Genomic DNA, 27,695 nt, shown 5'->3' on the forward strand with positions numbered 1-27,695 from the left:
GCCTCTGCTCAGCATTCCCAGGGCTCTGAGGACTTGCCTTGCTGGCCCTGACACAGGGAGGAAACTGAAGAACCGGGTCTCGATTTAAATCACGGTTTACCAGTCCTCACTACCCACTTGACCTTTGTGGATTTGGTTAGCATCTCGACGCTGATTTCTCATCTATGATGTAAGAGGCTTACGACTATCTACATCCAAACAAGCACTGCAGTCAAACGAGGAAGTATTATGTGTAGTTTTAATGAGGTCAAATAAGGTGTCCCTGAAAAGCATTCGCAAACTCTGAAATAATCTCGTACTGCTAGCTCCCACTTTCCTTGTCACCCTCACAGGACAAGTCAAGGGCTGAAGCCCAGCATGGAGGGGATGGCATCTGACAAGCGGGCCAGAGGCATGTGGGGCAGAATCGTTCATTCTTGACTGAGATGCTAGCTAGTGTCCAAACTGGATTTCCCGAGCGGCCTCACGAATGTTCTTTCTAGCTCTCCCCCACCACACACTGTTTAACCAAAGCATTAGCGATGAAATATGAGGAAAGTGGTATACAAGATGAAGGAACAGTTTACAAAATGCCGAGCTGCAGCCAAATGTGGTCACTGGTCACAGTGCTTGAGAGTTAGAGCTGAGTACAGCCGCAAATGAAAGCCAGACTCTCTGCAAGCCCCAGGATTGCTCTGTAAGAACGGTGGTACGAGGGCATGTTAATAAAAACAGAAACTCATAGCTGCCCTTCTGACCATGAACTTTGTGAGGAACATTAGCATAAATAATGATGTCAAGGCCAAAGGGGCGTGCTAGCATAAATGATGTCAAGGCGCGCGTGTTTGTGTGTGTTTGTGACGTTGCAGGTGTAGGTGGTTTTTTTAAATTTACAAGTTGCTACCTGACCGTGGTGGCACGTGCCTTTAATCCCAGCACTCGGAAGGCAGAGGCAGGGGGAATCTCTGAGTTCAAGGCCAGCTTGAGTTACAAAGAGTTCTAGGACTGGTTCTAAAGCTACTGAAAAACACTGTCTTGAAAATCAAAAATGAAAACAAAAAGCAAAAAAAAATTTACAAGTTGCTACATCAAAGACTTAGTTAGAAACATACCGGAAGACACAGGAAAGGCACAGTATCTAATCTAATCGCCTTGGGTACACAGATAAATGCTGATAATTTAGATTTTTGTTTTCCAGAGAAAGTTGTTGGCATTGTGCAATGAAACTCCTAAATAGTTATTTGTGACTGTTCCCCTCGTTGATGTTAACACGTAGCCCACAAAGTGGTGGATTATCATTTTCTCAAGTACTAATATATCTCCAGTTAATTCACCCAAAGATCTGAAAAGAACCTGCTGTCAGAAACATCATCTATACTTACCTTTGAAGCATCTAGCAGAACGTGGAATGACTGTCCCTTGGGGTCTAAGAAGCAACTCGGCGCTTCATATCACTGTTCTTTAGCAAGTCACTCCATCTCAAGTCCGGTCTGGGAAGCAATAGTTTCTATGTCCTTGATTACAGTCAGCACCAAATGAAACACTATGGAAACCACCGGGTAAGTTTTCAGAGTATGAACAAACTTCTGTGAGTCACACCGATGGCAAAACAATCCAGGTTCTCCTCATTCAGAGGTGGCCCCGACACAGTGATGAACCTCACGCTTCATGGGTGCAGCGCTGGCTTGGGGAGGGGATCCACAAACCGAGACAGGTCATAGGGTGCACTTGCACCTCCGTTATCTAGAGCGGCCATCTTCAAAGTGCGGGTTCTCAAGCCTTAGGCGATGTGGTCACCAGCCTCAGCATTACCAATAGGCCGTCCAAGCCAGAATGCTGCTTTGCCCCAGGGTTTGGCTCCACGGGTTTGAGCTGAGCTTGAGGATCTTCTAAACACATTCCCAAGGTGCGGCTGAGGTTCCAGAAACAGGCATCGGCTTGGAAAGCATGGTTGTGTTTGTTCCACGGGGGCCTTCCATGTGGGAGAGGGAGGGCAGAGCTCCGGCCAACAGCCTTATATGCTAATGAGAGTCTTTTAAAGACCTCCGTGGGCATGGACATCATCTGGGGAGCCTCGTTATGGAAATTTCAATTAGCCCGAGGCGGGCTGCACATCACAGGTGGGGCTCGTGCTGCTGACTGCAGTAACAGGGGAGGCAGAAGCACACCATTGTTCCCGACACCCGTGAAACCCCAAGCTTCCTAAGTCCTCACAGCCCCTTCTCCACCTCTTTAGATGATTCAGCAACTTCGACTCCACTAGAACTAAGGTGTCTAAAAATCCCCCCAAACTATCTTATCTAAAAACAGGTTTGAAACCTTGTACCCAAATCTCTTTACAGAAGATAACAGAAAAACTCTGGTCTGTATGAACGTGATGGACGGCTCTTGCTCCTTTGTGTAAAATAGCTTATTAATTAAAATTAATTAAATCATCATGGAAGAGTTCATTCTTTTTTTTTTTTAAACTCCAAAAGGAAAATCATGTTAAGCACAATATTATGCATTTTCATTCAGGGGAGGCAACACTTGCAGGAAGACTCAAGCAGATTAAAAATAAAAAAAGTAGAAAACAGGCAGATTTTAAGGATCAACGAAATTAATAAAATATCCTTTTTCATACAGAGAAGGAAGGAATCAGGAGAAGAGAGGAGGCTTGAGAAAGATGACTAATAGCTGACTGTGACCAATACAGCTGGAGTTAAACTGACTTCACAATCAGTTGCTGGGCCTGTAGAAATTTGGCTCATCGAGGCCATGGGAGAAGAGGCTTCAAGGATTATGAAGTGAGTGATCATAACTACCAATGCCCCTGTGGTCCTACTAGGTGTGGGTGGAGACTGTATTTACAGTCACGCTGTAGTAGGCCAGGGATTAGGGGTAGGGATAATGCTGTCATGGGCGTCACCTCCATGGGCGGTAGAAATAGAGTTGGCAGTAAACTCAAGCTAGCCTGTGTCAGGCGTACCTACAGAACTTAGTGCTGGGCCCACCTCAAGCTCTGCCTCCTGTAGACCTAATATAGGGGCAGAGAAATGACATTTCTAACACTTTCCTGTACCAGTGTTGGTAAGAGACTATACTATCTGTGCCAATCAGCACTCAGACAACCAACTTAGTTCACCTAAAATGTGAAAACATATCTGGGCTCAAATTTCAGGCCATGGTTCTGTCAGTGGGTTTGCCTGGAGCCTGCAAAGGGCCAGAGGGCCAGCCATGAGGAAAGCCTAACACTTCATGACAGAGGGGATGCTGAAGGAGGGAGACAGACAGGGCTGGGATTCCCATCATCCCCCTTGAAGACATACCCCAAATGACCTTTTTCTGGTCCCACCTCTTAGTTTCTCCAACACATACAAGCACCAAGGAAAACCGAGCCCCTAACACCCCAGCCGCTGGGTCTAAATTCACACCATAACGCCTTGTAAAGCAGTGCTTTAGATTAGGTTTGCTCAACTTTGTCACTGTTGCTATTCGAGGCTGGATAATCTGTTACTGTGTGGGACTGTCCTTCCCTTTGTAGGATATTTATAACAGACCGGATTTCTATCCACTAGACACCAGTAGCCCCCAAGGATGTGATAACCACAAATGTTCTCCAGCATCACCGAATGCCTCTTGAGGGTCAGTGTGACACACTGCTGTAGGTTAGTATAAATATACGAGGGGAAACGCTGCAAGATGCTGTAGGGGTGTGATCTGGAAATGCTGGAGAAGGTGAACTGCAGCCTACAAGGTAGGAATCTATATGCTTAAAACTCAAATGACCTGTTCATGCCATGGCTTCATACTTTAGTTTTTAATGAACTGACTGTGGTGGAATAGTAAACTGTGTAAAGGTGTGCTACACTTGTTTATGCTGTGGGATATTACTTTAACTGAGTAAAGGTGTGTTACACTTGTTTATGCTGTGGGATATTTAACTGTGTAAAGGTGTGCTACATTTGTTTATGTTGTGGGATATTTAGCTGTATAAAGGTGTGTTATATTTGTTTATGCTGTGGGATATTACTTTAGCTGTGTAAAGGTCTGTTACATTTGTTTCTGCTGAATTTGAATTATGGAAAGATGTTTTGCTGTTGCACCTTGCCTTATCCTTAACAGCGAAGATATCTCTTGGAGACTGGTTAGAAATGGACACTCCTGAGATGTACCCCCTTCCCTGCCAGGTGGGACTGAGAGTTCAAATATAGCTGCAGGTGGTTCCCAGGTGGTGAGGCTCAGAAAGTCCCATAAAGGCCCTGAAGTTCCCTCAGCCTTAGAACCCTCAATATGCATGCTCCTCAGAATACCAATTCTGCATTTGTAATTTTGATAAATGTCCCTTCCCTCCTCTAGACTGAGACGTCTCGTGGGCAAGTCTGCTCAGGATTGGTCCCCAGAGCCACACACACACGTTGCTCAAAAATCTGCTACACAAATCAATAAATCATGCCCTGGACCCCTCTTGTATCTGCTTCCCCACCTTCTGTGTGCTCAGTAGAGCTTCAACTGGGTTTTCTCAGCTTTCCAAGGGATTAGAAAGAATCCTGAGGCAGGAAAGCATACTGGAGTTATGGAAGATTTATGTCCCCAGCAGTTAAGCGTTCTCTGCATACTGGGAGGAAAGAAGGCATTCAGTTCTGTCAGAACATGGTCCAAATGGAGTTGTGTGAGGAGAATCCTGAGTGCTTGTGACAACGCTCCAAGGTAACAGGTCTTGTGACCTCAGCTTCTTCGAAGCACGAACTGTTTTTGGAATGTGCTTTTGTTCTTCTCCCAGGTGAGGTGGAAAGGAGAGAGTTTACTTCAGATTACTCATGATTGCTTGTTGTCATTATTCAATTGAATGTTTATATGCCTCTATGGAAAAACCATGTTTCTGCCATGTGCCACTTGTCCTTGTGACTGCATATATCTTGAATTCATGAGAACTTTACTCATGTGACCCTCTCTTACCCTCAGAGTGTAAATTGTCTGGGGTTCCGAGTCAAGCTGGCTATTCCACGAGGCTTTAGTTGCCTTATTTATTGGCTCAATTCTCTCAGGTCCCATGGCCTCTAGAGCAGGAATAAGTGTGTTCTCCCTAATTCTATACAAGAACTTTTATTCTTAAAATGTTTTCATTGTGTTCCTTCACCGTTGTTTTTCTTTCCACTAGGGAAAGTTATCGGAGTGAGAAATGTTATATATTAACATGATTACTAATACATATATACTTGACTATTTGCTTACAGCTTATCTTGGAATAAAGAGCAATGTTTTCCGTAAATTATAAAAGGTAGCTAACTGAGTGAGGCAGGCTTGTGTCCCGATGGCCCATTCGCTCTTGTCTGTGAATGTGCTGAAACGGGCCCCATGTCTATACCCAGAAAGTATAACAATATCTGTGTTCCCACTCTCCCAGGTAGTAAGAAAAAAAATTTTGAACATGGCTGTAATAGACCGGTGTATTGTTCTGGGACCCCAGGCACAAAAATCAGAAGCCAAAAAGCAAGCAAGAGACAATCAGTATTATTAACAGTGTTTTTATTTACAAAGATTGATTTTATTTGGCCAAAAACCACAAACATTTTTCACTTTAGAAAACATTAAATAATAAACAAGATGTTATACAGTACTTTGGATAACTTCTTCAGTGTAGTGCAATGTCTTATTGGCACCTCAAAGTGAAATTCTTCTGTCCCCTTTCGCCTTCAGCTGTGTAGTTACATGACCAAAAAGGAACTGAACCATGAAAAATGGAACTAAGAACATATTATCAGCCTTTACTAACTCAGGTCAGAAGCCCCAACTCTGCCTCTGTCAGCTAAATGACAAAGTCACTTGGGCCTGTTCAAAACCATAATACCAGCTTGTGGGATAGAAGGCTCCTACCAAGTGTGTGAACCATGGGAGGAGTCTGGAGGGCAAGCGCTAACAGTGCTGTGGTTAACATGTTCAGTAGCCATTGTTAACCTGCCACATGCAAAGCAGAGACAATGCACCAGACAAAAGTCTCTCGGACCTGTGTTTCTTGATTGGGTCTCTCTGAAAAACACGTCTAAACAAGCCATTACTGAACAACCAACAGGGTCATACTCTTGCCCAGGAATAAAACATTAATATCGCTACATTAGGACATTATTAAGCGATAGAAAAATTTGTTATAACCTCTCCAAAGATAAATAGTTCGGGGGGATTTACTGTTTACTGCTGCTGGCTGCTGAGTGAGAGGCATTTTAGGGAGTTCAGCATCTCCTCCTGTGCTCTTTCCAGCAGGTCAAGAGAAGACTGCCTGGCTCAGAGCTTAGTCCAAATCACTTATTTCTGGACTCATTGTGGGGATCGGGGTATCTTCTAGCGTTCATAATCTGGTACTTCACCTTGAAGTAAGGGTACCTTAAATAGGTAAAAATTTAATGCAGTTTTTTTAAGTGGTGGGAGCAAAAGAGGAGACAGAGAGGAAGGGAGGAGCTGAACAGGAAAGGGGGAGAGAGGTGGAGGTAGAGGGAGAGAGGTTATGACTTTCGCACTTCTTTCTCTGTAAAGGATTTGGCTTAGCAACTGTCCCTGCCAGGAAGTGTCCCCTCACACTCTAGCCTAAGCCTGTTTCCTCTTGTTCTATTCTCAGTGCACATGGAGAACAGCTGGTCCCCAAGCTCTCGGTGCCAACCCTTCACATACTGGAAAACCAGCAATGGTTTGGCCCTCAGTCTTCTCTTCTCCAGGCTGAATAATCCCAGTGCTTTAACTTTTTCATCATAGATCTTTTTTTCCAACCCTTTAATCCTCTCTGTGTTTCCTGGCAAAAACAGCAGAAAATATTTTGATTACTTAGTCAGAAGTGATGGAGAGGTAAGGAGAAAGTTGACTTTTTTAAAGTTAGGAGTTTTTAAATTAGCAAAGGGGTGATAGGGAGGCGCTAGGGTTGGGGCTTCGTGGATGTGAGAATTCCAATCCCGTGCTCCTGTATTGAGTGTGTCTCATTCCTCTGCTTGCAGCGCCTCAGTGTGCACGCCTGCTTCCCATCCCAGCCCCGGAAGACATGGAAGCCATGAGCTACACTCGTGGGCACCCCATGCTGTCAACTTAAAGCTCACTGTGAATGCCTGTCCCATGGGCCTACCCTACACCCCAGCTCCCAACACATCTTTACCAAGTTCCTCACTGGTGGAGCCACGTTACAATGGTGAAAGCTGTTGGCTGAAGGTATAACTCAAAACCTAAGGGTTTCTATATTAACTGAAGGTCCTTGCTTCCCTTAATGGCTTACTTTCTTCTGTAAAGACCAAACTCGAAGACATTGAAATAAAGTAATTCCACTACCCCAGCAGGACACCTCTGCCAGCTGTCTTGCTGCCAGGATAAGGTCAAGGCATGGATGACATTTCACCGTGTATTTTTTTTTAACTCAAGCTATCATAAGCTGCCTTTGACCTTGCAACTAGAGTCTGTGAATATTTGGAACACGTAAATTACTTATATTAATAGCACATTTACACAAACACAGTACAACTAACAAGGAATTCCATGCCCACCCTACATAACTCTCTTTAAAAGAAAAACACAGTTTACAAGAGTAAATGCATCTTAATACATTATACGCCCTTCCATTATAAGGTGTATGGCAGTAAAAGTCAGAGTGAGGTCAGGCCAGAACAAGGGAAAAGGATCAACTAGCTTCAACTAGCTTCACAAGCACGCTGTACATCATACTGTAAGCAAAGTCAACGCTACTCATGGCACAACACTGGACAGATCACAGAATACCTTTTGCACAGAATGGAAACTCCTCCCATAATTGGCTCTCGGGCCCACTCTGTAACCAGGATGAAGGATGGCATGGGTCACATATGCCAAAGACCTTCATAAAGGAGATACAGGGTAGAAGGTGCCACCCCAGAAGGGCCTGGATGTGTCTGCAGATGCTCCTGTACTTCAAGGAGGGGGGTCACTGTTCACTGGGATTGCACAAAAGCAGGCCACCAAGACCTGAGTCACCAACCAGCCTTCCTCCTGACCCACTCTTGCCCTAGGCCTGATAAGGGGGAGATGAGAAGGCAAGGATTGGAGAAAGAGGAAGAACGACACAGTTCACTGCTAGCTCTGGAGCTGCTAGTGTTCTTCTTAGCAGTGACCTTTTTTCAAGCTCACATCATCCAATCCAATCTCCCCTGTGTGACCACGCCTTTTTTCACCTTTGAAGATGACCTAGGGAGAGAATGTACACACTGGTCAGGCCTCCTCTGCCCCTTCCCAGGGCTCACTCATGGAGCATAACAGGGCAAACCTTCCCCCAAACCAAACATTAGACTTCTACAGCAAATGGAAACACCACCAGGATGCCAGTGTGTGCCTTTTGGTACACGTGGACCAGTAAGCTGGTCACCAGACCGCAGTACTCAGAACCAGCAACTCTTCAAATTGGCATTCTCTCGCACACTAGTTTCCTGCAGGCGTGCTTGCAGAGTGGACACGGGTCAAAGACTAGCATGGTTTAGAAGGAAGAAGATCATGCCAGGACATAAAGCTGGGAAAGCAGGGGCTGAAGAGCTACAAGATGCAAGTCTTGCAGCCTGCCTTGGTTTTCCCTTGCTAACATCCCCTCACCACCCACACTGGGACAGAAGCATACACCACAGTCCAAGGACACTGCTGCTTTGGCTGTGCAATGCCCAACATCTGCCCTCTCGCATTTTACCCTCTGTTTGGTAGCCCTGCTCCCTTAAATCGGGACAAAACTTTCAGTACTATGACTTGATGCAATGCATCTTCCTCTTTTACTTCTCTAATATAAATATTAAGAAAACAGAGGCAAAAGGTACATAAAATCTCAGAACCCCCATAAAAACTGTAATGGGGTCCATGGTTCTGACATGGTTTCAAGAGACCGCAAGTAACAGAAGTAGTCTTCGTGGCAAAGCGGTGGAAGAATCTACATAACAATGAAATTTTCCAAAATTCACCCATTATTTTGGTAGGATGTGACAGATCATTTTGTTACTATCCACGACTTGGTTATTTAAAATAAAATTTAAAACTGAAATACAGTTTGCATCACCACTCAAAGCCTCCCCCTTAACCCATTCTGAACAGTGCCTTTCAATCCTGGATCTGGGATCCCATCTGGAAGTGCTTAACTCTGATCTCTGGGCCAAAGGGGAGAACGAATTTCAGAGGAGCACTTAAGAACAGAAAGAAGAACCACCTCCACGGAGGTCATCAGAGGAAGAGTTGGACGCTTCAGGAACTGAAGGCAGAGAAAAAGAAGGCACCATTAATCACAACACCCCAAACCCTGGATGTTTCTATCAACTTATTTTTTTAAAAAATCTTTTTCAATTGCCAATTTTCTCTCTTTGAAAAGGGTTTGTCGTCACGAGGGCGTGAGGGTGCGGTGGTCAAGGCTGCAGCAAAGAAGGGTGAAGAAGCAGAAAAGAATTTCAGAAAGAAGCAACGCATGGGGGCCCTTGTGCCCAGAAAAAGCCACAAAGCAACGGACCTGAACCAGAGCAAGGCTTCGAGGCCTATTCCCGGGCTCTCCTCCGAAGGCAGAGCCTCCATTTGGGGATCTACTTACGCTCTTGACGTCAGCCCCTTGCAAGGTGATCTGGGTTTGCCTCCAGCCATGGCCACCATTTCTTCCCCACAGGGCTGCTCCAGGGGCACCGTGTTTTCTCACAAACACCTGCAGTGTGCCGGAGTGCAGCCCAGTCACCTTGTGCCTGAAGGACAGGCACAGGTCCCCTGAATGCATGAGGTGGCCGAGAGGTAGCACCAAGCGAGCAGCTTTTCCCCCTGGGGCTTTGGCTGCAGACACCGTGAGATACTGTCCACCTGCAATGGGAAAAGCAGGGCCTCTTTCCAGCATACAACTGCATGGACAGGAGGTTCTTAATAAACTTCCGATGGTAACATTCATCAATAAAGAATCCCAGATCTTTTTGAAGAAGAAAAATATAGCTTATTTCTGTGCCTGTTATAATGCCATGGTCTTAACAAATAGCACCCACTATTTTGCCCACAGAGAACAAAGTCAACGCATTAAATTAGGCCCAAACACTGACTGTCTCCTTGGATATGATCAGACATCCCTTAGGTACCTGGAAGCGCTGCCTTCCGATCCCCCATCAACTCACTGCTGCCAGGCAACCTACACTGGTTGAGCAGAAATGACTCAAAATTTCCCTGGTAAAATTTATGTGTAGACAATTAATCTCTGGACGATAAAACACAAAGTAATAGAAACTGCATTATTTCTGATTATTTTGTCCTCTCTCCACGTACAAAACATGGTCCCGAAGAGCAGAAGGATGTTTTAAAACAGTTTGTTATCTTTCTCACATGGGCACAGCAAACCCAGGAAGACAAACGGGGAGCCAGGACACTCTCCACATCTTTCCAGGGTATCAATTTCATTTGGAGGTTAATGATTTAAAAGACTTATATACAGTAAAGCAAATCTATAACTATGTATTTCTGTCTGTTTTTGTGTCTATCTGTCTTGTTATATCTAAGCGAACACAAAGCTTACTAAACGCCTCCACTTTTGACACATCACCTTGGCTGTCCTCAGACCCGTGTCTATAGATTTCCCACTTTTTTTTTTTGTTAAAGAATTGCAATTAGGAAAATAAAAAGATCAAGCTCTAGTAACGAGGGCTGGTCTGCTACTTCTCAAAAGAAAGCTGTGAGTGGAAGTCAGGGCGTGCACAGATGACGATCCCTGCGGGTGGTTTTGTCGCAGGCAGCTGTAAACAAACCGAGGGTTTCAACACTGATCTGCCTACAGAAAGAATGTGGCTGGAACGCTGAACACATGTATCTGTTGTGGGAGAAACCTCATTTTCCTTTCAGTTCAAAGACAGACCATCGTCATAGCCTTACACTTTATTTATACAAGACACGGCAAGAGACTTGGAATGGTGTCTTATTCAAGTGTGGTTTTCTCTATCAAGTTCACGTTGGTATACCGCTAGGTAACAGTGGCTTTTGAGTAACTGTGATATACCCATGTTTTGGGCTAAGTGCTCCTGGCAGGCTGCCAACAACAGAAGCCAGTCCGACCAGCACCTCGAACCTCCCCATTAACAAGGATAGACAGGACACTTTGGTTATTTGTTAGATAAACGACTGCTGTTCCAAAAACACTGCAAAAACCTGCCAGAAGATTGGTTCTTGTCTCTCAATGTATCCAACTCACTCAATGTATCCAACTCACTAAATGTATCCAATTCAATGTATCCAACTCACTCAATGTATCCAATCCAATGTATCCAACTCACTCAATGTATCCAACTCACTAAATGTATCCAATTCAATGTATCCAACTCAATGTATCCAACTCACTCAATGTATCCAATTCAATGTATCCAACTCAATGTATCCAACTCACTCAATGTATCCAACTCACTCAATGTATCCAACTCAATAAAAACACAGATGTTGGCTTCTTCCCTCCTGTTCCCTCAGATATTGACAACCCCAAAATACTGGGCCAAAAATTTTATGTGTACATTAAACATCTGTCTCCAAGGTAAGATTATTACAGCAAACCTGCAGGTTTTAAGAAAACAGGGATTATCTTAAATCTCTGTGGAATGCATGCTAACACATTCTGCGAGACACTGCACGCAAACAGAGCGCCTAAGATTTAAACAGCCCTTTCTACAAATACTCAATACTCTAAAATTGTGATATTGATGTAAACAGTTGCTACTATTCCTCCTCCATACATCTGCCCTGACTTGGGTTTAATTTTTTTTTTCAATTTTATTTATTGATTGACTAACTGTTCAAAATGGTGAGGATGCCCACATGCCACAGCACACATTTAGAGGTCAGATGTGTATGGTCAGAATCCTCTGCATACTCTGTAGGACAGTTCTGAATGGCATCCCGACATGCTGTGCACGCCTCCCATCCTCCAACTCCCTGCCACCTTCTTGTCTTCCCACCCTTTTCTCCAAGCTGAAAACGTGCTTGCTGGTTCTCTTGGGGAATTCTCCCGAGAATTTCCTGAGACATTTTCCGTATGAACACAGACCTTCATAGCTGGATTCAGAGGTCAACTCATGCGAAGCTTTAGCCCTTTAACGACATCTTGCCAGAGGACACCCCACCCAGTGTGTTTATGAGAAGCTCATCTCCACACCAGCCTGCTCTGTCCAGGAGCTTCACTGAAAGCTTTTGTTCAGAGGAAACTAAAACCCACCTGGGTTTTCTGCCATGGGTCCTGCTTCCCATCCCTTTTAAATCACAAAGAACGATTTCTAACCTTGGGTCAACTGGCTCAAAGCAGTACAATTCTAACCTTGGGAGGTAAAGGAAGATACACCTCCCCATCCAGGCCACTCTCTTCTGAGTGATGTGTAACTAAGTCTCAGATGAGGAAGGCTCCTCAGAAGTGGAACAACCACTTCACCGGACGATGTTTTGCCTTCTGGGAAAGGACCCGATCTATAGAAATAGCCTCCTTCTGAAACAACTGTCATAAGATTCACTCATAAGGGCTTCATTACACACTAACTCTGAAGTCCTTTACGTTTAATGCTTGCTTACGTCTTTCCATAGCTGTGGTTGGTTTCTAGACCCTGAGACATATTCAGCATGAGTTTTTCCCTGTAGAATGGCCCATTAACCTAACCTCTTGGATGATGGTTCTGTCGGCCCGCAATCACTTTTCTCTCCAGCTTGGAGTCACGGTTAAGCAGAGCTTTCTTCCGTATCTAAATTTGATGTCCATTTAACCCAAGTGTTTGGTAAAAATTAGAAAAGCATCCTACAGGAGCCAGATCTAATCGCCAGGGGTTAGTCTGTCACCTAAGTTGCTGCCACATCCTTTCCATTGCTTGATTTTAACGCAGTCCAATGACCACATAAAACACCCACCCACCCCATTCCAAATTTCATGTATCTTCTACCACAGGACAAGAAGGGTTTGTCCCAATCAAAACATCTACAAATGAGGTAACAATGAACAGTGCTGAAAGGCAGTACCTGGCTCTGAAAAACTGTTCTAAAAACCAATTAGAATATTTTACAGGACCTACTGCAAACAGCCTCTTTCTACAAAGCCATTGAATTCTTTCAAACTTGGAATGAATTCCTCTTCATGGTGTGGCCATACCCACTACTGACAGGCTCATCACCCATGCCTGTAGAAGACCTTTCTGTTGCAAACAGAGCAGCAGTCTGAGTCAGTCCCACTTAGAGGCCTGATGCACTAGCTACATCAGGTACAGAACCACATAGGCTAAAGCTGCAGGCACTGAGCTGAATCTACAACACACTACATTTTATCTCTTTAGCTTTGCAGCCTGAGCAGGCCTACATTGCCCCTCTGGACAGCAATGATTCTCCTGTGAAAGAATCACCTGATTCGCTGGACGGATATGAAGGTTAAATCAAATTAATGAGGTGAGGAATGTGCTGGGAATATAGCAGATGTTAACATCTGTTGAGTCTGTTATTTACAGGCACATGACGATAACAATATTATGCTCAGAGTTTACCTTACATGAATATGAGTAACTCAAGACCAAGTGAGAGGAGCATGGTTGAACTGGATGAAGTATTACATGTGTGTTTTTTTTTTTATATAACAAAATCAAATTTTGCTTTTGTTTTTTCAAGACAGGGTTTCTCTGTATAGCCCTGGCTATTTTGGAACTCACCCTATAGACCAGGCTGGCCCTGAACTCAGCGATCCATCTGCCTGTCCCTCCAGAGTGCTTTGGATTAAATAAAGGCACAAGCTACCACCACCCGGCTACAAAAACAAATCTTAAAAAAACTCTATTTATTGAATATTCATTATTTTTAAGATTTACTTTAATATTGATTCTAAAGTATCTATTTCAATCCAATATTCTTTCACTTGCATTTAATTCACTTTCAGAAGTTCTGAAGAAAGCAGTCTGGCATGGTGATTTGAAGCCTTATTGCCAAGACCGCACACTGAAGAAGACCCTCGTAAGCACTGTTGGTCTCCCCAGGGGGCCACGCTGCCCCACTGACCTGCGCACGACAGCTGCTATCTCAGAGCGCACATGCTCACAAGCTAGCTCCTCTGTGTTGCCTTCTACAGACAGGATGGCATTTGAAAACTGGGCTTCAGAAGGACAAAACACAGCATGTTTCCCCCTTCATATCTTGTGCTTTGTTCTTAGAAGCCAGAATCAAAACCAAAAGGAAGAAAGAAACTAGGTTTCTCACCCTTCCATTAAGCTGGCTTCACTCGAAAGCAACAACAACAACAACAACAAAACAAAACAAAATTTCAAACAACAACAACAACAAACACTTAATTACTGAGGGGAGAAAAAGACTCCAATGTGTAGCTTTACTTCTTGAAACAAGGCAAAATACAAAGCCCTGAATGTTTACGTCAGTGAGCATTGTACACTTACACTTGGACTAATTTCCCAAGAGCCCAAGTCGAGCTTTTGAACAAGCCCCTCTCGGGAGCGGCGGTGGTGTGTACTCTGTCCTCCAGGACCTGACTTACAGCCAGTCATTTCCAGAGGCACTGTTTGTTGTAAATCCCAACCGTCTCCATTCATCTACTGCTCAAATCATCACTAACCAATCAAACTGACAAAAATACCCAGGACTGTTACCACAGGGCACAGAACACTGTGTTACTGCTTTTAATCACGGGAATTGGGTGCTCTAAGTGCCTTGAAAACTTATGCCAGGATGACTCTAAATGCTCAGTTACCCAGCTTTTTCTACCTGTGTCCCATGATACGAGTCTAACAGACTGCTACCAAGTCTGCTCCCCTAAAAAAGACGGAATACACACCATAGGGGTGGATTGTGGCTTTGTTTCGTTTTGTCTTATGGTCAAAAGGATCAAACAGTTCCAGAAGGTACTAGATGATGCGCCGTTACCTGCTGGGTCCCTGATGGGCTCCCAATGCAAGTCGCTGTCTTTTTCTCTGATCCATCCACAGAGTCCATGGTCAAAGTTACAGCTGTGTATGAGAACACCTGCAAGGAGGTGGCCAGAAAGATAAGAACACAAACTCTACAGACAGCAGCCAGTGATTTGCAAACCAGAAGAAGCACATAGCAGGACTTTTCTCCGAAACACACGTAATGTCCCATCAGAACACCTTGCCCTGAGCTCAAAAGGAAATGGCATGCATCCTTTGGGTAGGCGCTCAGCTGCAAAAACAGAACCAAGGGTGTTCCCAATTCACGGCCCCATTGGGTCGCCACTGTTAAAATATGACTTCCATCTCATGATCCAAACACCACTTTATTGTGATGTCAAAAGAAAATGGTGACTCGTAATTATTTTTGCACAAGTGATTGAATTAACTGAGTTGCATAAAAAGAAAAGAAGAAATCACCTAACTTGCCTATTTATTTTCTCCTATTAATGAAACCCATTGTTTTATATCCCAACTGAGAAGAAAATTCAACTTCTTTTCTTGGGATGGAGGGCAAGACTGGAATGGAAGAGCCGCTACCTGGGTCGTCCTTTGCTTCATCATCCGCGCTGACTCCTCTTTCGATTTCAAATATTTCAAACAGGTCATTCGAAGGCTGCCGTGGAACTGCAAGAGAGAAGCCGATGGTTTGTTCCCCTTCTTTAAACGACACCCTGTCTTTAAGAAGGATGAAGGAAAGCCTATGCATTTCTGTTCATCTTACATAAGGAGGGATATAATCCATTGTGCAGGGATCTATACTCTCATATTTACCTGGATACAAATTAAAACACAATTTTCAAAGTTTCTATAATTCTAAGTAAGAGAAACTTTTTAAAAATTATTTATTCATTTATTTTTTATTTGCCTTGGTGTTTTGCCTGCATGTATGTCTATGTGTGGGTGTCAAATCTTGCAGTTACAGACAGTTGTGAGCTACTATGGAGCTGTTGCGAATTGAACGCGGTCCTCGGCAAGAACTGTCAGTGCACTTAACCAATGAGCCAGGGAGATTGCTTGGGTGCTAAAGTACCTGCTGTACTTGACTGCGTCCTGAGTTTTGGATCCCCACATGAAAAACTGGTGTAGCAGTACACATCTCTAACTCCAATGCTGTGGGGTCAGAGACAGGAGGATCCCTGAAACTATTTGGCCAGCCCACCTAGCCAAAGGGGTGCTTCTGGTTTGGTGAGAGGCCCTGACCCTATCTAAATGACAAAGCAGGAGGCTGTGGCTTGCAGATCTTCACTGCTCAGGCCACCTGGTGTTGGAGTTCTAACCCAGGGGTTTAACTCTGCCTTCTGCCTTTTTCAGATCTAACCTCCATTCCTAACTTAGAAGGCAGAGCAACTTCATCTTCTCCTTGCTCCCTCCTCCCAGCAGCCGTGGAAATGTACAGCCTGCCACTAATAAAATTGTTCCTGAGCTTCAAAAATGAATGAATGAATAAATAAATAAAAACAAAGTGGAGAGTAACAAAAAAGATATTGGAGGTTGACCTCTGGTCTTTGACGCACATACACATGTGCTCACATACATGCACACACATGAACATACACATATACCACACACACATACAGAGAGAGAGAGAGAGAGAGAGAGAGAGACAGAGAGACAGAGAGACAGAGAGACAGAGAGACAGAGACAGAGAGGGAGGGAGAGAACGCTATGGTATAAAACAACTTCTGATTTCTAGCAAAAAATTGTCAAATTCATCTCTGTGGAAGATGCATTCTGAACTTTAATGAAAATGCCTACTCACAGCACCCAGCTCCCTCAACAGAGCTCTGCACACTGTTGTACACTAGTAGACACCTATTAGCACAGTGATCCCTATCTAAGCAGGTTCCTCAATCCTATAAGATCAAGTACGGGAGGCTTCCTGGTACGGCATTAGCAATTCATTCCAACAAAACACACAGCACTGTCTAAGCATGCCATTTGTTTCCACATCCCTGACACTGGGGCTCTTTTCCTACTAATTAACCTGAACAAACATCCCCTCTTCCTCTCAGGTCCAGCATAAACATCAGAGAAAGCTCTGAAAACTTCCACACCCCCAGCAGAATTCAACTCCTCCATTTGCCTGTTACTTTCATATGCTTTTGTAAGGAACTGTAGTTATTCTCTCTCTCTCTCTCTCTCTCTCTCTCTCTCTCTCTCTCTCTCTCTCTCTCTCTCACACACACACACACACACACACACACACACACACCTGTCTCTCTGCTAGTCCCTAAGGTCCTCAATGGCATCAATCACATTCTACTCATCTGGCATCTCCAGGGCTTGACCTGGTGACCGGCACTTGGAGATCACTGAGCAAATGCAAAGATCCTGTCTTGAAACCATGTTCTTGTCAACACCCCGAATCAACTGTCATAACTGGGACAGAGCCTAAGACTACACTTGAAGAGAACTGATTCATTTAAGTCTGTATTTATGCATTCATTCCATCTATGTTTGATTTCCAAACAAACGCCAAGCCCGGGGTGGGCACTGAGGAGACAGTGTGAAGAGAGGGAACAAGACCAACAAGGGCGCAGATCATACAAAGCTTGAATTCTAATAGCAGACACCAACATCAAACATGGAGATAAATGGACATCTTAAGGTTTGAAAAAGGGTAGGAAGAAAAAAAACACTGCCTGAAGATGAAGAATAGCTGGGTCGGAGAGTAGGGAAAATTGTGGGAAAGTTGTTGATGGAATTCTTGATCAGAGGCCAGGGAATACTCCCTTCTCTTTGCCAGAAATTTAATTAATACTTTATTTTTATAAGACAGGGCATAAGAGACACAGACTACTGTAAAACTGATGACATTCCCAAGGTTCTCTTTCTCTATGTTATTATTGCTAGTGAGGACTTTTAAACTGACAGTCTTATCCTATTTGCAACTGTTCTCGGTCTACTCCATCTGGATTCTTCCCCCACTTTTATTTCAAAAGTCAAAACAGGGAAGCACCTTCCTCGTTCACAGCACATGTGCACACACACACACACATCCACACGCACGACGCGCATACACACATACAAATACAACACACACCACATGCATACACATACATAAACACAACACAAAACCATGTACACACACAAACACAACATGCACACATACCACGTACACACGCACATGTACACACACAAACACAACATGCACACACACCACATACACACGCACAAACACAAGATACACATACACATAAATACGTATGCGCACGCACATGCACACACACACAGATGGACAGGGATGACAAAGTCCAAACTAAGACAGACGAGCCCTGTGGGTAGGCTGCTCACTGGTCCTGGGAGAACTGAATGACTCCGCAATGACATCCAATGACAGCTTTCCTTTTCTCATTTTTAGACTCTTAGAGAAAACCTTTCTTATTTATTAGGAGTACAAAGTTGTAGGTAAATCGGCTTCACTTCTCATGGCATATGTTATAAAAACATTTGCACACAATTTTGCTTTTGTTCCATTCTCTGGTAGCAGAATAGAACAAGGATCTCGGAAGTGGAGAAGCTTGACTCTTGCAGTGTAGAGCCTATGGGCGTTATGATGAAGGATGCCCGTTGGGTTTTGTCTGCATTGATGGTTTCGGGTACTCTGTACCTGGCTCTGTGTTATCGAGGACTATTGGGAGGTTTCCTCCGGAAAGAACAATTTAAACTGAACGGGAAAGAGGCAGAACCTTCCACACACAAAGCGCAAACCTGGGGTGAGGAAGATGGTGCCCTGCGCAGCAAACGTAAAGACTGCACAGATGGGTCACAGGTGGAATACACAGTGGTGGCGAGAGCCCACACGATGTGGTAAAGAGAAAGGAAGGGACGAGATACTTTCTTAGACTTAGAATGACATAGTTACAAAGATTAAAAAGCATAAAGCATACTAACATGTTCCTGTTCATTTATTTTCTTTCCTTCACCATCCCCACTCACTAAGGGATCAAAGTGTAGAGCATCACTGTGGCACCCAGCACTGGGCTGAGCACCTGTGAAGCAAGGGACACATTTCGCTCTCACCTTCCTTTGACCTACATTCTTTGAGGTGAAGATGGATATCATGGGTGCTTTAATGGAAGAACAGAAATTGGATACTGTAAAGGGTTTTTCAGTAGTGACAAGGTAAGGTTGGCCAGATAAAATTATCACTCGGCTGCACTTGGAGAATGGCAAGGAGGAAGGTGAGCGGAGGAAACACTTATGGTGCAATCGCTGCCAAAAGAATTCCCCAACGTTTTCCTGACATGATTCAAAACTGCACCAATAAAAACATTCTCGTGGTGTGATGGCTTCAACCCCAGCACTGTGGAGGCAGAAGCAAGCAAATCTGTATGAATTCAAGGCCACCATGGCCTACATAGTGAGTCACAGGCTAGCCACGGCTATATAGTGAGACTCTGTCTCAAGAAAACAAAAATCTTGTTTGCTGCTTCTAAATAAACTCCCAAAGATGGAGATGGTGGACATAGAGGGTATAATTCCCAAGGATGAAGACTGTGGAATACAGAGGGTAGGGATCCCCAAAGATGGAGACTTGGGAGACAGTGGGCACTAACCTCCAAAGATGGAGACTATGGGATATCAGAAGGTACTAACACCTAAAGAGGGAGGCTGTCTGACTTCAGTGGGCTAAGGACACAGGACTGTCTCATAATGACTGCAGAGTCTGCAAAAGATGCCATCTTGTGTGGTGGTGGTGGTGGTGGCGTGCACCTTTAATCCCAGCACTCAGAGAGGCAGAGGCAGGGGGATCTCTGTGAGTTCAAGGCCAGCCTGGTCTACAGAGTGATTTCCAGGACAGCCAAAGCTACACAAAAAAACCCTGTCTCTAAAAACAAACAAACAGATGAATGAATGCCATCTTAGTAAATTCTATTAAATCTCCAGGGATGTGATAATAGTAACTTATTCAAATATAAGATCTTATATTCAAATATAAGATCTCTCAGTCAGTCAGCTGCAGGTCTTACTCAATAAAACCTTAACAGTAAACACAGAGAAGAAGATGTAAATATTACTGCACAAATACCCCACAGTCAAGCTGATTGCAAACCTGTAAGCATTTATATTTTAAAGGAAGGTTTACATATTCAGGTTCTACCCAAAGTGGTTTGGATGACATCACCCAGTCCAGATCTGGCATTAGTTGTTGGACTAAAGATTACAGACAATACTGTCCTCAATTCTTTCTATGCTTAGGGGTTTCTTCACTGAAGAGACAGCTGCAGCAGATGTATTGATTCTAGTCTATTCTAATGTACTTGAGGTGGAAAAAAAAATCTAGGAATTTTGAGACTACAGCATGGAGGATCGCATAAGCAATAAGGGCTTTATGGGGTTGTATCATCTCTCTCCTCCCCCTCCCACCCCACATGCAGAACACACTCAGCAGAGAGAAGAAAATAAAGAGATTGGAAATGCCGCTGCAATTTCCTTGCCCCCATGCAAGAAATGTCTTAGCCAAATGTTGGCTTCTTGAAACAAGAAAAGGGTTGCTGAGCCCCACAGATAAAAAGATCTTGCTTCCAACACTGCATCCTATAGGAAGGACCAACAGAGGTCAGAAGACAGAGCCTCGGAGCAATGAACAGAGCTGGGAAGCATTAAGTCCCTCCCTGGTTAGAGGAGAGGACAGGCTCAGGTGCTCAGTAACGAGCCTGTGGGGGTGGCGAGCCCACCACCCTCCTCTGTATCCTCTATGTTCCTTTTATAAACTTTCAGAACAACTCAGAGGCATTACCCAGGGAACTCCTGCAAGGACTGAGACTCCGAATCATGGCTCTTCACTAAGAATGACTGTAAGCAAGGGAATATCCCAGAGGCTTAGTTCTCCCACCCTCTTCTAAGTCAAAGCAACCTGGGAGGGTGAGGCTCCCGCAGGCCAGTGTGTGCACCTCCACACAGGTGTGAATACCCCACAACAGTTACTTGAACTGGGTGCAGCACACCTGAGCACAGAGTCCACCCACTCATCCAAATCATCTATTAAAAGTGGAAGGGAAGCTTGTGGTTTTGCTACTCACAGGACCTACCATGAAAGCTTGCTGCCTGGACAGATTCATGGCTGGGAGACAGCTGTCATCAGATTCACAGTGAGAACACTGAGGTGCAGTGTCTCTATTTTAATTATCCATTTAACTCTGTATGTGCTATGAGCACCTGGTCTAAACACAAACTTCTAACTATGTGGTGATAAACAAAGGCTCCCCAGAGTAGCTCATTTCTGTCCTCAGTTTCTCTGCTCGCACTTGCAAATCAATTTGTTTTGGAAAGACATTAGCCAAAAATGGCATGAAAACTGTAGCCAACCATAATAAAAAGCATCAGAAAAAAATAGTCATCACTAGAGTATGTGGCTTCTTTTATGAATTAATTAGGAAACTGTTATTACTATAAAAATAAATTCAGTATCAGTGGGTGTAGAAACAGCTGATGTTCTTACATGGTAATCGCTGTGGTAAGTATTCTACATAGACCGTCCCAACGAACTGACCTAGCCTCCCAGTGAGGGGTAAACTGAAACTACCTCCACGTTCAGATGAGGATCCAGAGACACAAGAATCTGGTAACATGCCCCAAACACGGTCTTTTTCATTTTAACTCCATAGGCAAATGTACAGAGCTTTAAGAAAATTCTGATCTCTAATCCAGGCCATGTTCGCTCAGAACTCAATTTAGACGTTCTGAAAAGAACCATTTTCTTTTCTTTCCAGACACCACAGAATCCCATTAAAATACAAATAAAAAATAATCTTAAAAACTGTCAGAATTCACAGCATCAGGCCCTGACCTATGAACAGCAAGCTACTCACCTCTCCAACAGTATTGGCAGAGACTTAATCTCTGGGCAGATGACAACGTCACTTGGGGGCTCTGCAGGTCTTACTGATTACTCGAGAACACACTGGTTGGAAGACCTTTTCACCCCTCAGCTGAAACAAACTGTTTACTCATCACCACACAGAATTAGAAAAGAGACTATAAGACGTCTGTGACTGAAAACGCTGGCATCTACGGACTATGAAAACTTTCGAAGAGAAATGGTATAAAAACAACCCCAGGACAGCACGCTGCAGAGCCGCAGTGCAGAGAAGGGAACCAACTGCCCTATCACTATTCGATGCCGGGGCTTTCAGCTCATTCTCATGTTCTCTAACAACAGCAACAGCAAGGCTGGTCCTCAGCCACTTGTAAATAATGTGGCATTGATTAGTTACATTATATTCTATAATCCTGAGTCTATAACACCTTCACCTTTGTTTCACATGGTGCAGGTGATAAATTTCCATTATGCAATTATTGTATTTTGAATTGGCCTACATCTGGCCAAATCTCTTTCCGTGCAAGAGTTGGTTTTTCTGGATGGAGGCTGCCGCTGAGACAACCCTGCCACACAATCTGGCCTGCACAGCAACAGCATACTTGTGAGTGCGCTCAAAATGCAGCCTGAGATCCTATCCCGGCCCCACGGAAACAAGGTGCTCACTTTGATAAGACCTGCATGTAACTGTGCACATACGGAAGCACTGAGGAAGTCTGCATGAATGAGTACCTTCCAGAAAAGAGGAACCTAGATAAGCACCATGAATGATTCTAGTTCAATGTGGATTCTGAAAACAGAAAAAAAAAATGGGGGGGGGGGGGAATATGTCCACTGGTTCAAGGGATACTATATTCCTTGTAGTAATTGGAGTCTTTTGGCTGAAACTGTCCATTTATGGCACATTCAGTTCTAAAGAGATTTCTGAACAGTTAGAAGTTAATGAAACATTTTAAATGCTAAAAGCTAGAAATGCTTCAAATGAAACTGGCATGATCAGAACCAGAACTCCCTGGGTCCTCTCTCAGAACGTACGCCGCCACCCCTCACTCTTCCAGGGGGAGACTGGGAGTCCATTCCCACTGCCCCCTCCCCCAGAGAGTCATCGTCACAGTAAGTCACGGTTATCCTTGGCGATCACAATGAAGAACTGGAAAACTACTGCATGAGGATAACAAGCAAGCAATGGAAGCCACCGAAAGCACCATGCATGGCATACGCCCATGGTCATTTCTGACTTTTTTCTTCCAGGCTTTCATATACCTCTAAACATACGGAGTCATATATTTTACATCTAACTGGGATATGATGTTATATATTGTTTTATATTAAAATTTTCAGTTAACATATAGAAAATATAGCTATTTTTCTAAGCAACTTTTAAAATTGATGAGAGTCACTTTAGATTTCATTTATCATACTGCTATATCGGGATGCAGTCTCTCCCAATTTCCTCTGCAAAGACCTTTATTTCCCTTGCTCTTATAGAGATCTAACCTATTACCTTTACCTCTGTGGACAGTAGAGTCTTGTTTTCTTATGTTTAGTCCCCCATTTTCCAGCGATCCCCTGTATTCAGATAGACATGCCACCATTTAAATATGATTATCTGCTTGTCTGCCCGGTACCTTTCTTCCCTACCTGAACCTCTATGATCTCCACCTGACCAAATCAGAACAGTCTCTGCATGGCATAGGATGCAAGCTGTCATCAGGACTCTTGGTGATTGTGATGAAAAGTCTCCGTACTTCCCAGTTCAGCCAAGAACTGACCAGACACCAGTTGCGGAGACTTCTAATCCAATGCGTTAGACACTCCCACGGTTAAATCTATTTGTAAATACACACACTGTACTATGCTTCTAGAGACTGACAGTGACCATTAGCACATTATAGTTTTGAGAAGCCTTAGAGCTATCACTCCTAGTTAACCTGGCTAAACCTCAGACTTCTTAATGTATTTGACCCCAGAACTTACGTAACATTTCAGGGAGCTAACGGCCTACGAAACACACTTGAAGAAATACTACTTTGTCCCAGTAATGAAAGAACAATGTCATACTTTGTCAGGGGCATTAGTACAGTTCAAACTAGCCCATTGAGCTGGTTTACAGTTGGCTCTGAAAAAGGAATCTGGTTAGTTTCTGGTCCCATTAACAAAAATCTTTAGAGCCCTTAGAGCAGCGGCTCTCAGTCTGCGGGTTGGGGCCCCTTTCACCAACCTCTATGTAAAATGTAAAAGATTTACATTACGATTCATAACAGTAGCAGAAATATAGTTACGAAGTGGCGATGAAAGTAATGTTATGGTTGGGGTCAGCACAACATAAGGGACTGTATGAATGGTTCAGCATGAGGAGGGTCGAGGACCACTACCTCAGATTACTCTTACTTTGAAATAGATGCTGAATATTTCATATCCTATATGAAAGGTGACTTTTTAATATATTTATTCTCCCCAGTATGGCTATAGTGAAGCAATACAGTAAGTAATCTTTCTCAGTTCATAGCAGTTATTCATACAATTATTCATAAAACTATTCATACAATTTTTACTTGAATTCTCTCTGACCTTGAACCCACTCAGTGGAAAAGAAGGCCTGGGTTGCAAACTCATAAATATCAGAGGGATGAAGCAAACCCAGGCTTCCTGACTCAGTGCATTGTAAGAAGAGTCCTGGAGGGAATCCATCTCACACGCTTCAACCTATTTTCATACTCCCTTCCCACGACTTATACTAGCTTTCAACATCAGGCTTAAATTTTAAAAGTATACTGGACATAAAATCTTCTAGAGAATGTTTACCGTCGGTGGCTATGTTACCCTCGGTCAGGGCGAGAGTAAAACTGTAATCTGAAATAGCTGATCATTTATTTGAAAAGCCATCAGAATTAAGAAGGGGAATTTAGCTTCAACAAGAAATGCAATTCAAACTACTTAATCTGAAGAAGAGTAGATTCCTTTTCTGAAATACTTCTGGAAGTTCATGGGAAGTGAACCTTAACACAATGACCAAGAGTCACTGCCACGGAGTAGGACAACATTATGGTTTCTTAAATTTAGGTTAAACAAGGATGTCTCTGTTGTGATCTGGACTATGGGGAAGGGTGCTGGATATAATAGGAGTGATTTAAGAGTCCTCATAAAATCATGGGATATAAGAATAAAACTCTAGGACACTTAAGTAATGCAAGTAATGCAGCTTTAGTAATGTCCCTAGGCCCCAAATTAAAATGCCCAGAGACTATGGCAATTAGCACAGGGACCACTTATTTGCAGTTTAAAATGGAAGTTTGCAATTCTGCATCCTTTTCTTTCGTAGCAGTATCAAAGGAACAAAACGCTGCAGTCGATGGTGCTCTTTGCAAGCCCATATTGTGTTGTGGGATTGTTTCATAAATCTTTCAATCTTTCTTGCTTGCATTAAAAATATTTGTGAGTCTTTTTTTTTTTTCGAGATAGGGTTTCTCTGTAGCTTTGGCGCCTGTTTCGGAACTAGCTCTTGTAGACCAGGCTGGCCTCGAACTCCCAGAGATCCACCTGCCTCTGCCTCCTGAGTGCTGAGATTAAAGGCGTGCGCCACCACCACCACCTGGCTATTTGTGAGTCTTTAAACTAACTTTTCATAATACACTCCTAAAGTAAACTGTATTATAACTATCTAGAGGAGCTCGGAAGCAGACATGCTGAGATGACCACTCTCCATAGTTGACGGGCCTTTTTGTTAATCAATACATCTCACCATGCAGAGTCCTTCAGCGTGTCTCATACAGCATTGGCACCTGATTATATTTCTAAAAATCTGGAAAATATTGTATTTCATAATCATTTAGATTATAGACTTATGGTAAATTTTGAATCTATAAACAGAGAGAGAGAGAGAGAGAGAGAAGACTTGGTCCAAAGGCACACAAGTTCTTGGCAAGAAATGGTGACACCTGAGATATAATCTTTTTTAGAATAAAAAAATCAGGTGAACTAAAAAATATGCTAAGGTTCCTTACTATTTTCACAGAGAATAAATAATGTTTTCTTTTTCTGAATAAATACCTTTCATTTTTCAGAATATATGCTATAACCACAAGAAACCAAGTTTAGAAGTCGCCACAATATTCTCCTACACGCTAAACTTAGGAGCAGCTATTGCTGAAGATGAAGGGAGAGTGGAGTTGAATTCCTGGCAGCGTGTCTGGGTGGCAAGGTTATCTGTGCCATGTGATAGTCCTGGTACACGATCAAGGTGATCGCCCAGAGAATGTCCCAGGGATCACACTCGCTTACAGTAAGGGCTCTGGAGAATCTCTGCAGCTAGGACCTCCCCAGTCTTAGACTGCAGCCAGGACCTCCCCAGTCTTAGACTGCAGCTAGGACGCCCCCTCCCCCCCAGTCTGTCTTACACTGCAGCTAGGACACCCCCCCAGTCTGTCTTACACTGCAGCTAGGACCCCCCCAGTCTGTCTTACACTGCAGCTAGGACCCCCCCCCCCCAGTCTGTCTTACACTGCAGCTGGGACCTCCCCAGTCTGTCTTACACTGCAGCTAAAACCTTTCCAGTCTTACACTGCTAGGTTCACCTAGTAAATTTCCACACTTATCTTTAATTCCTTGATGTGTATCTATGTGTGAAAAGAAGAGCATTCATGAGGGCTCTTTAACAAGAGAAACTATTACAAGGAACGCCTAGAAAGATGTTCGCTCCATCAGTGTGCGTGTTTATGTTATACTGCTTCATGATCAGTAAAGGCAGGAAAACAACAGACATAGCACACTTGGCTGAGACATGAGTAAAAATCACATTATGTGATGATCACAAAAAGACAGGAAAATATAAAGGAGAGACAACACACACAGCAATCAATTTCAAAACCAGATAGATATGCACATATGAGATGGATATTTTGAGATCTACCATCGAATTCTCCTGGAACTTATGCAAATGGCCTAAACCACGCCCAACCACAATAGAACGAATCTCAATCTCCCTTCAAATAGACGGCAGCGCCAAAGGAAAAGGAAACTGATAATCTCACGTGTCTTCTCTTGCGAAGAACTACAGTCATCGTGGGGGCTGGGGAGATGGTTCAGTTAGTACAGTGCTTGTGTTTGACCCCCCGGAAACCAGGTTAAAAGTGTAGATCTGGGCCTGGCGCACTTGTAACCAGCATGCTGGAGAGTCCCAGAGAGATGGACCCCTGTACCTCACCAGCTACCCAGACTAGCCTGTGGGCAATTCCAGGTCAGTGAGAGACCCTGTCCCAAAAGAAAGAAAAAAAGTTGACTCCACCTGAGAAACAACACCCAGAGTTGTTAGGTGGTCTCCACATGTGCACACATACCAGTATATATATACCCGCACACATGAGTGTGCACACACATGCAAGTATATACACACCCGCACACATGCCTGCACACATACAAGTATACACATCCACACATGTGTATACACACAGCCGCACACATACAAGCATATACATATCCACACATGTGTATATACACACTCACACACATGTGTATGCACACACATACAAATAAATACATATCCACATACTGTATACACACACACACACAAAGAATTACAAGCATCAGTATTCTATTTAGCTCATAAAACATCAGTGACACTTAATTTAAATGGCACACGTTGGCTCCATCATGGGAAAAGCATGAATTGGTAATGACATAAAGGTACAGGGTTGGTAGACGTTATGCACATACAAGAGGCTAAACATACGTGAAGTGAAACAGGCCAGTGAGGATACACAAATGGACAGTGTTAATATGCCAAGTTTAGTCTGGGAACAAGAAAGCAGCCTTTTCCCCCTCGCCTTCCTTTTCTTCCCACAGCCTGTCTCCACTGGTGGTTTCCCCTCTGCTCAGTACCTGCGAAGGTCTAGGACTCTTACCTGGGGCCCACCTCCATGCGCCACTAGCTAACAACAGCCAGCACAAGGGGCAAATGTTCAGCCTCATCTCTCTCCCTGACAGACCCCTCC

General features: G+C 43.8%; 1 protein-coding gene across 4 annotated transcripts in view; it reads right to left on the reverse strand.

Annotated features, from left to right (window-relative positions):
* Positions 1-5,470: 5,470 nt before the first annotated feature.
* Npnt (nephronectin) overlaps positions 5,471-27,695 on the reverse strand; it is a 63,887-nt gene continuing 41,662 nt past the window's right edge. For all 4 annotated transcript variants that reach the window (XM_050153056.1, XM_050152964.1, XM_050153135.1 and 1 more), the window contains 4 exons: positions 15,420-15,506; positions 14,836-14,934; positions 9,521-9,777; positions 5,471-8,151 (listed from right to left, as the gene is read on the reverse strand). In XM_050153056.1, coding sequence (XP_050009013.1) covers positions 8,068-8,151; positions 9,521-9,777; positions 14,836-14,934; positions 15,420-15,506 — 527 coding nt within the window. In that variant the 3' untranslated portion in view covers positions 5,471-8,067. The remainder of the gene's footprint in view (positions 8,152-9,520; positions 9,778-14,835; positions 14,935-15,419; positions 15,507-27,695) is intronic.

Source organism: Alexandromys fortis, unplaced genomic scaffold, assembly GCF_014885135.2.
Source record: "Alexandromys fortis isolate MF-2015 unplaced genomic scaffold, M_Fortis_MF-2015_v1.1 scaffold_19, whole genome shotgun sequence".
Lineage (NCBI taxonomy): Eukaryota > Metazoa > Chordata > Mammalia > Rodentia > Cricetidae > Alexandromys > Alexandromys fortis.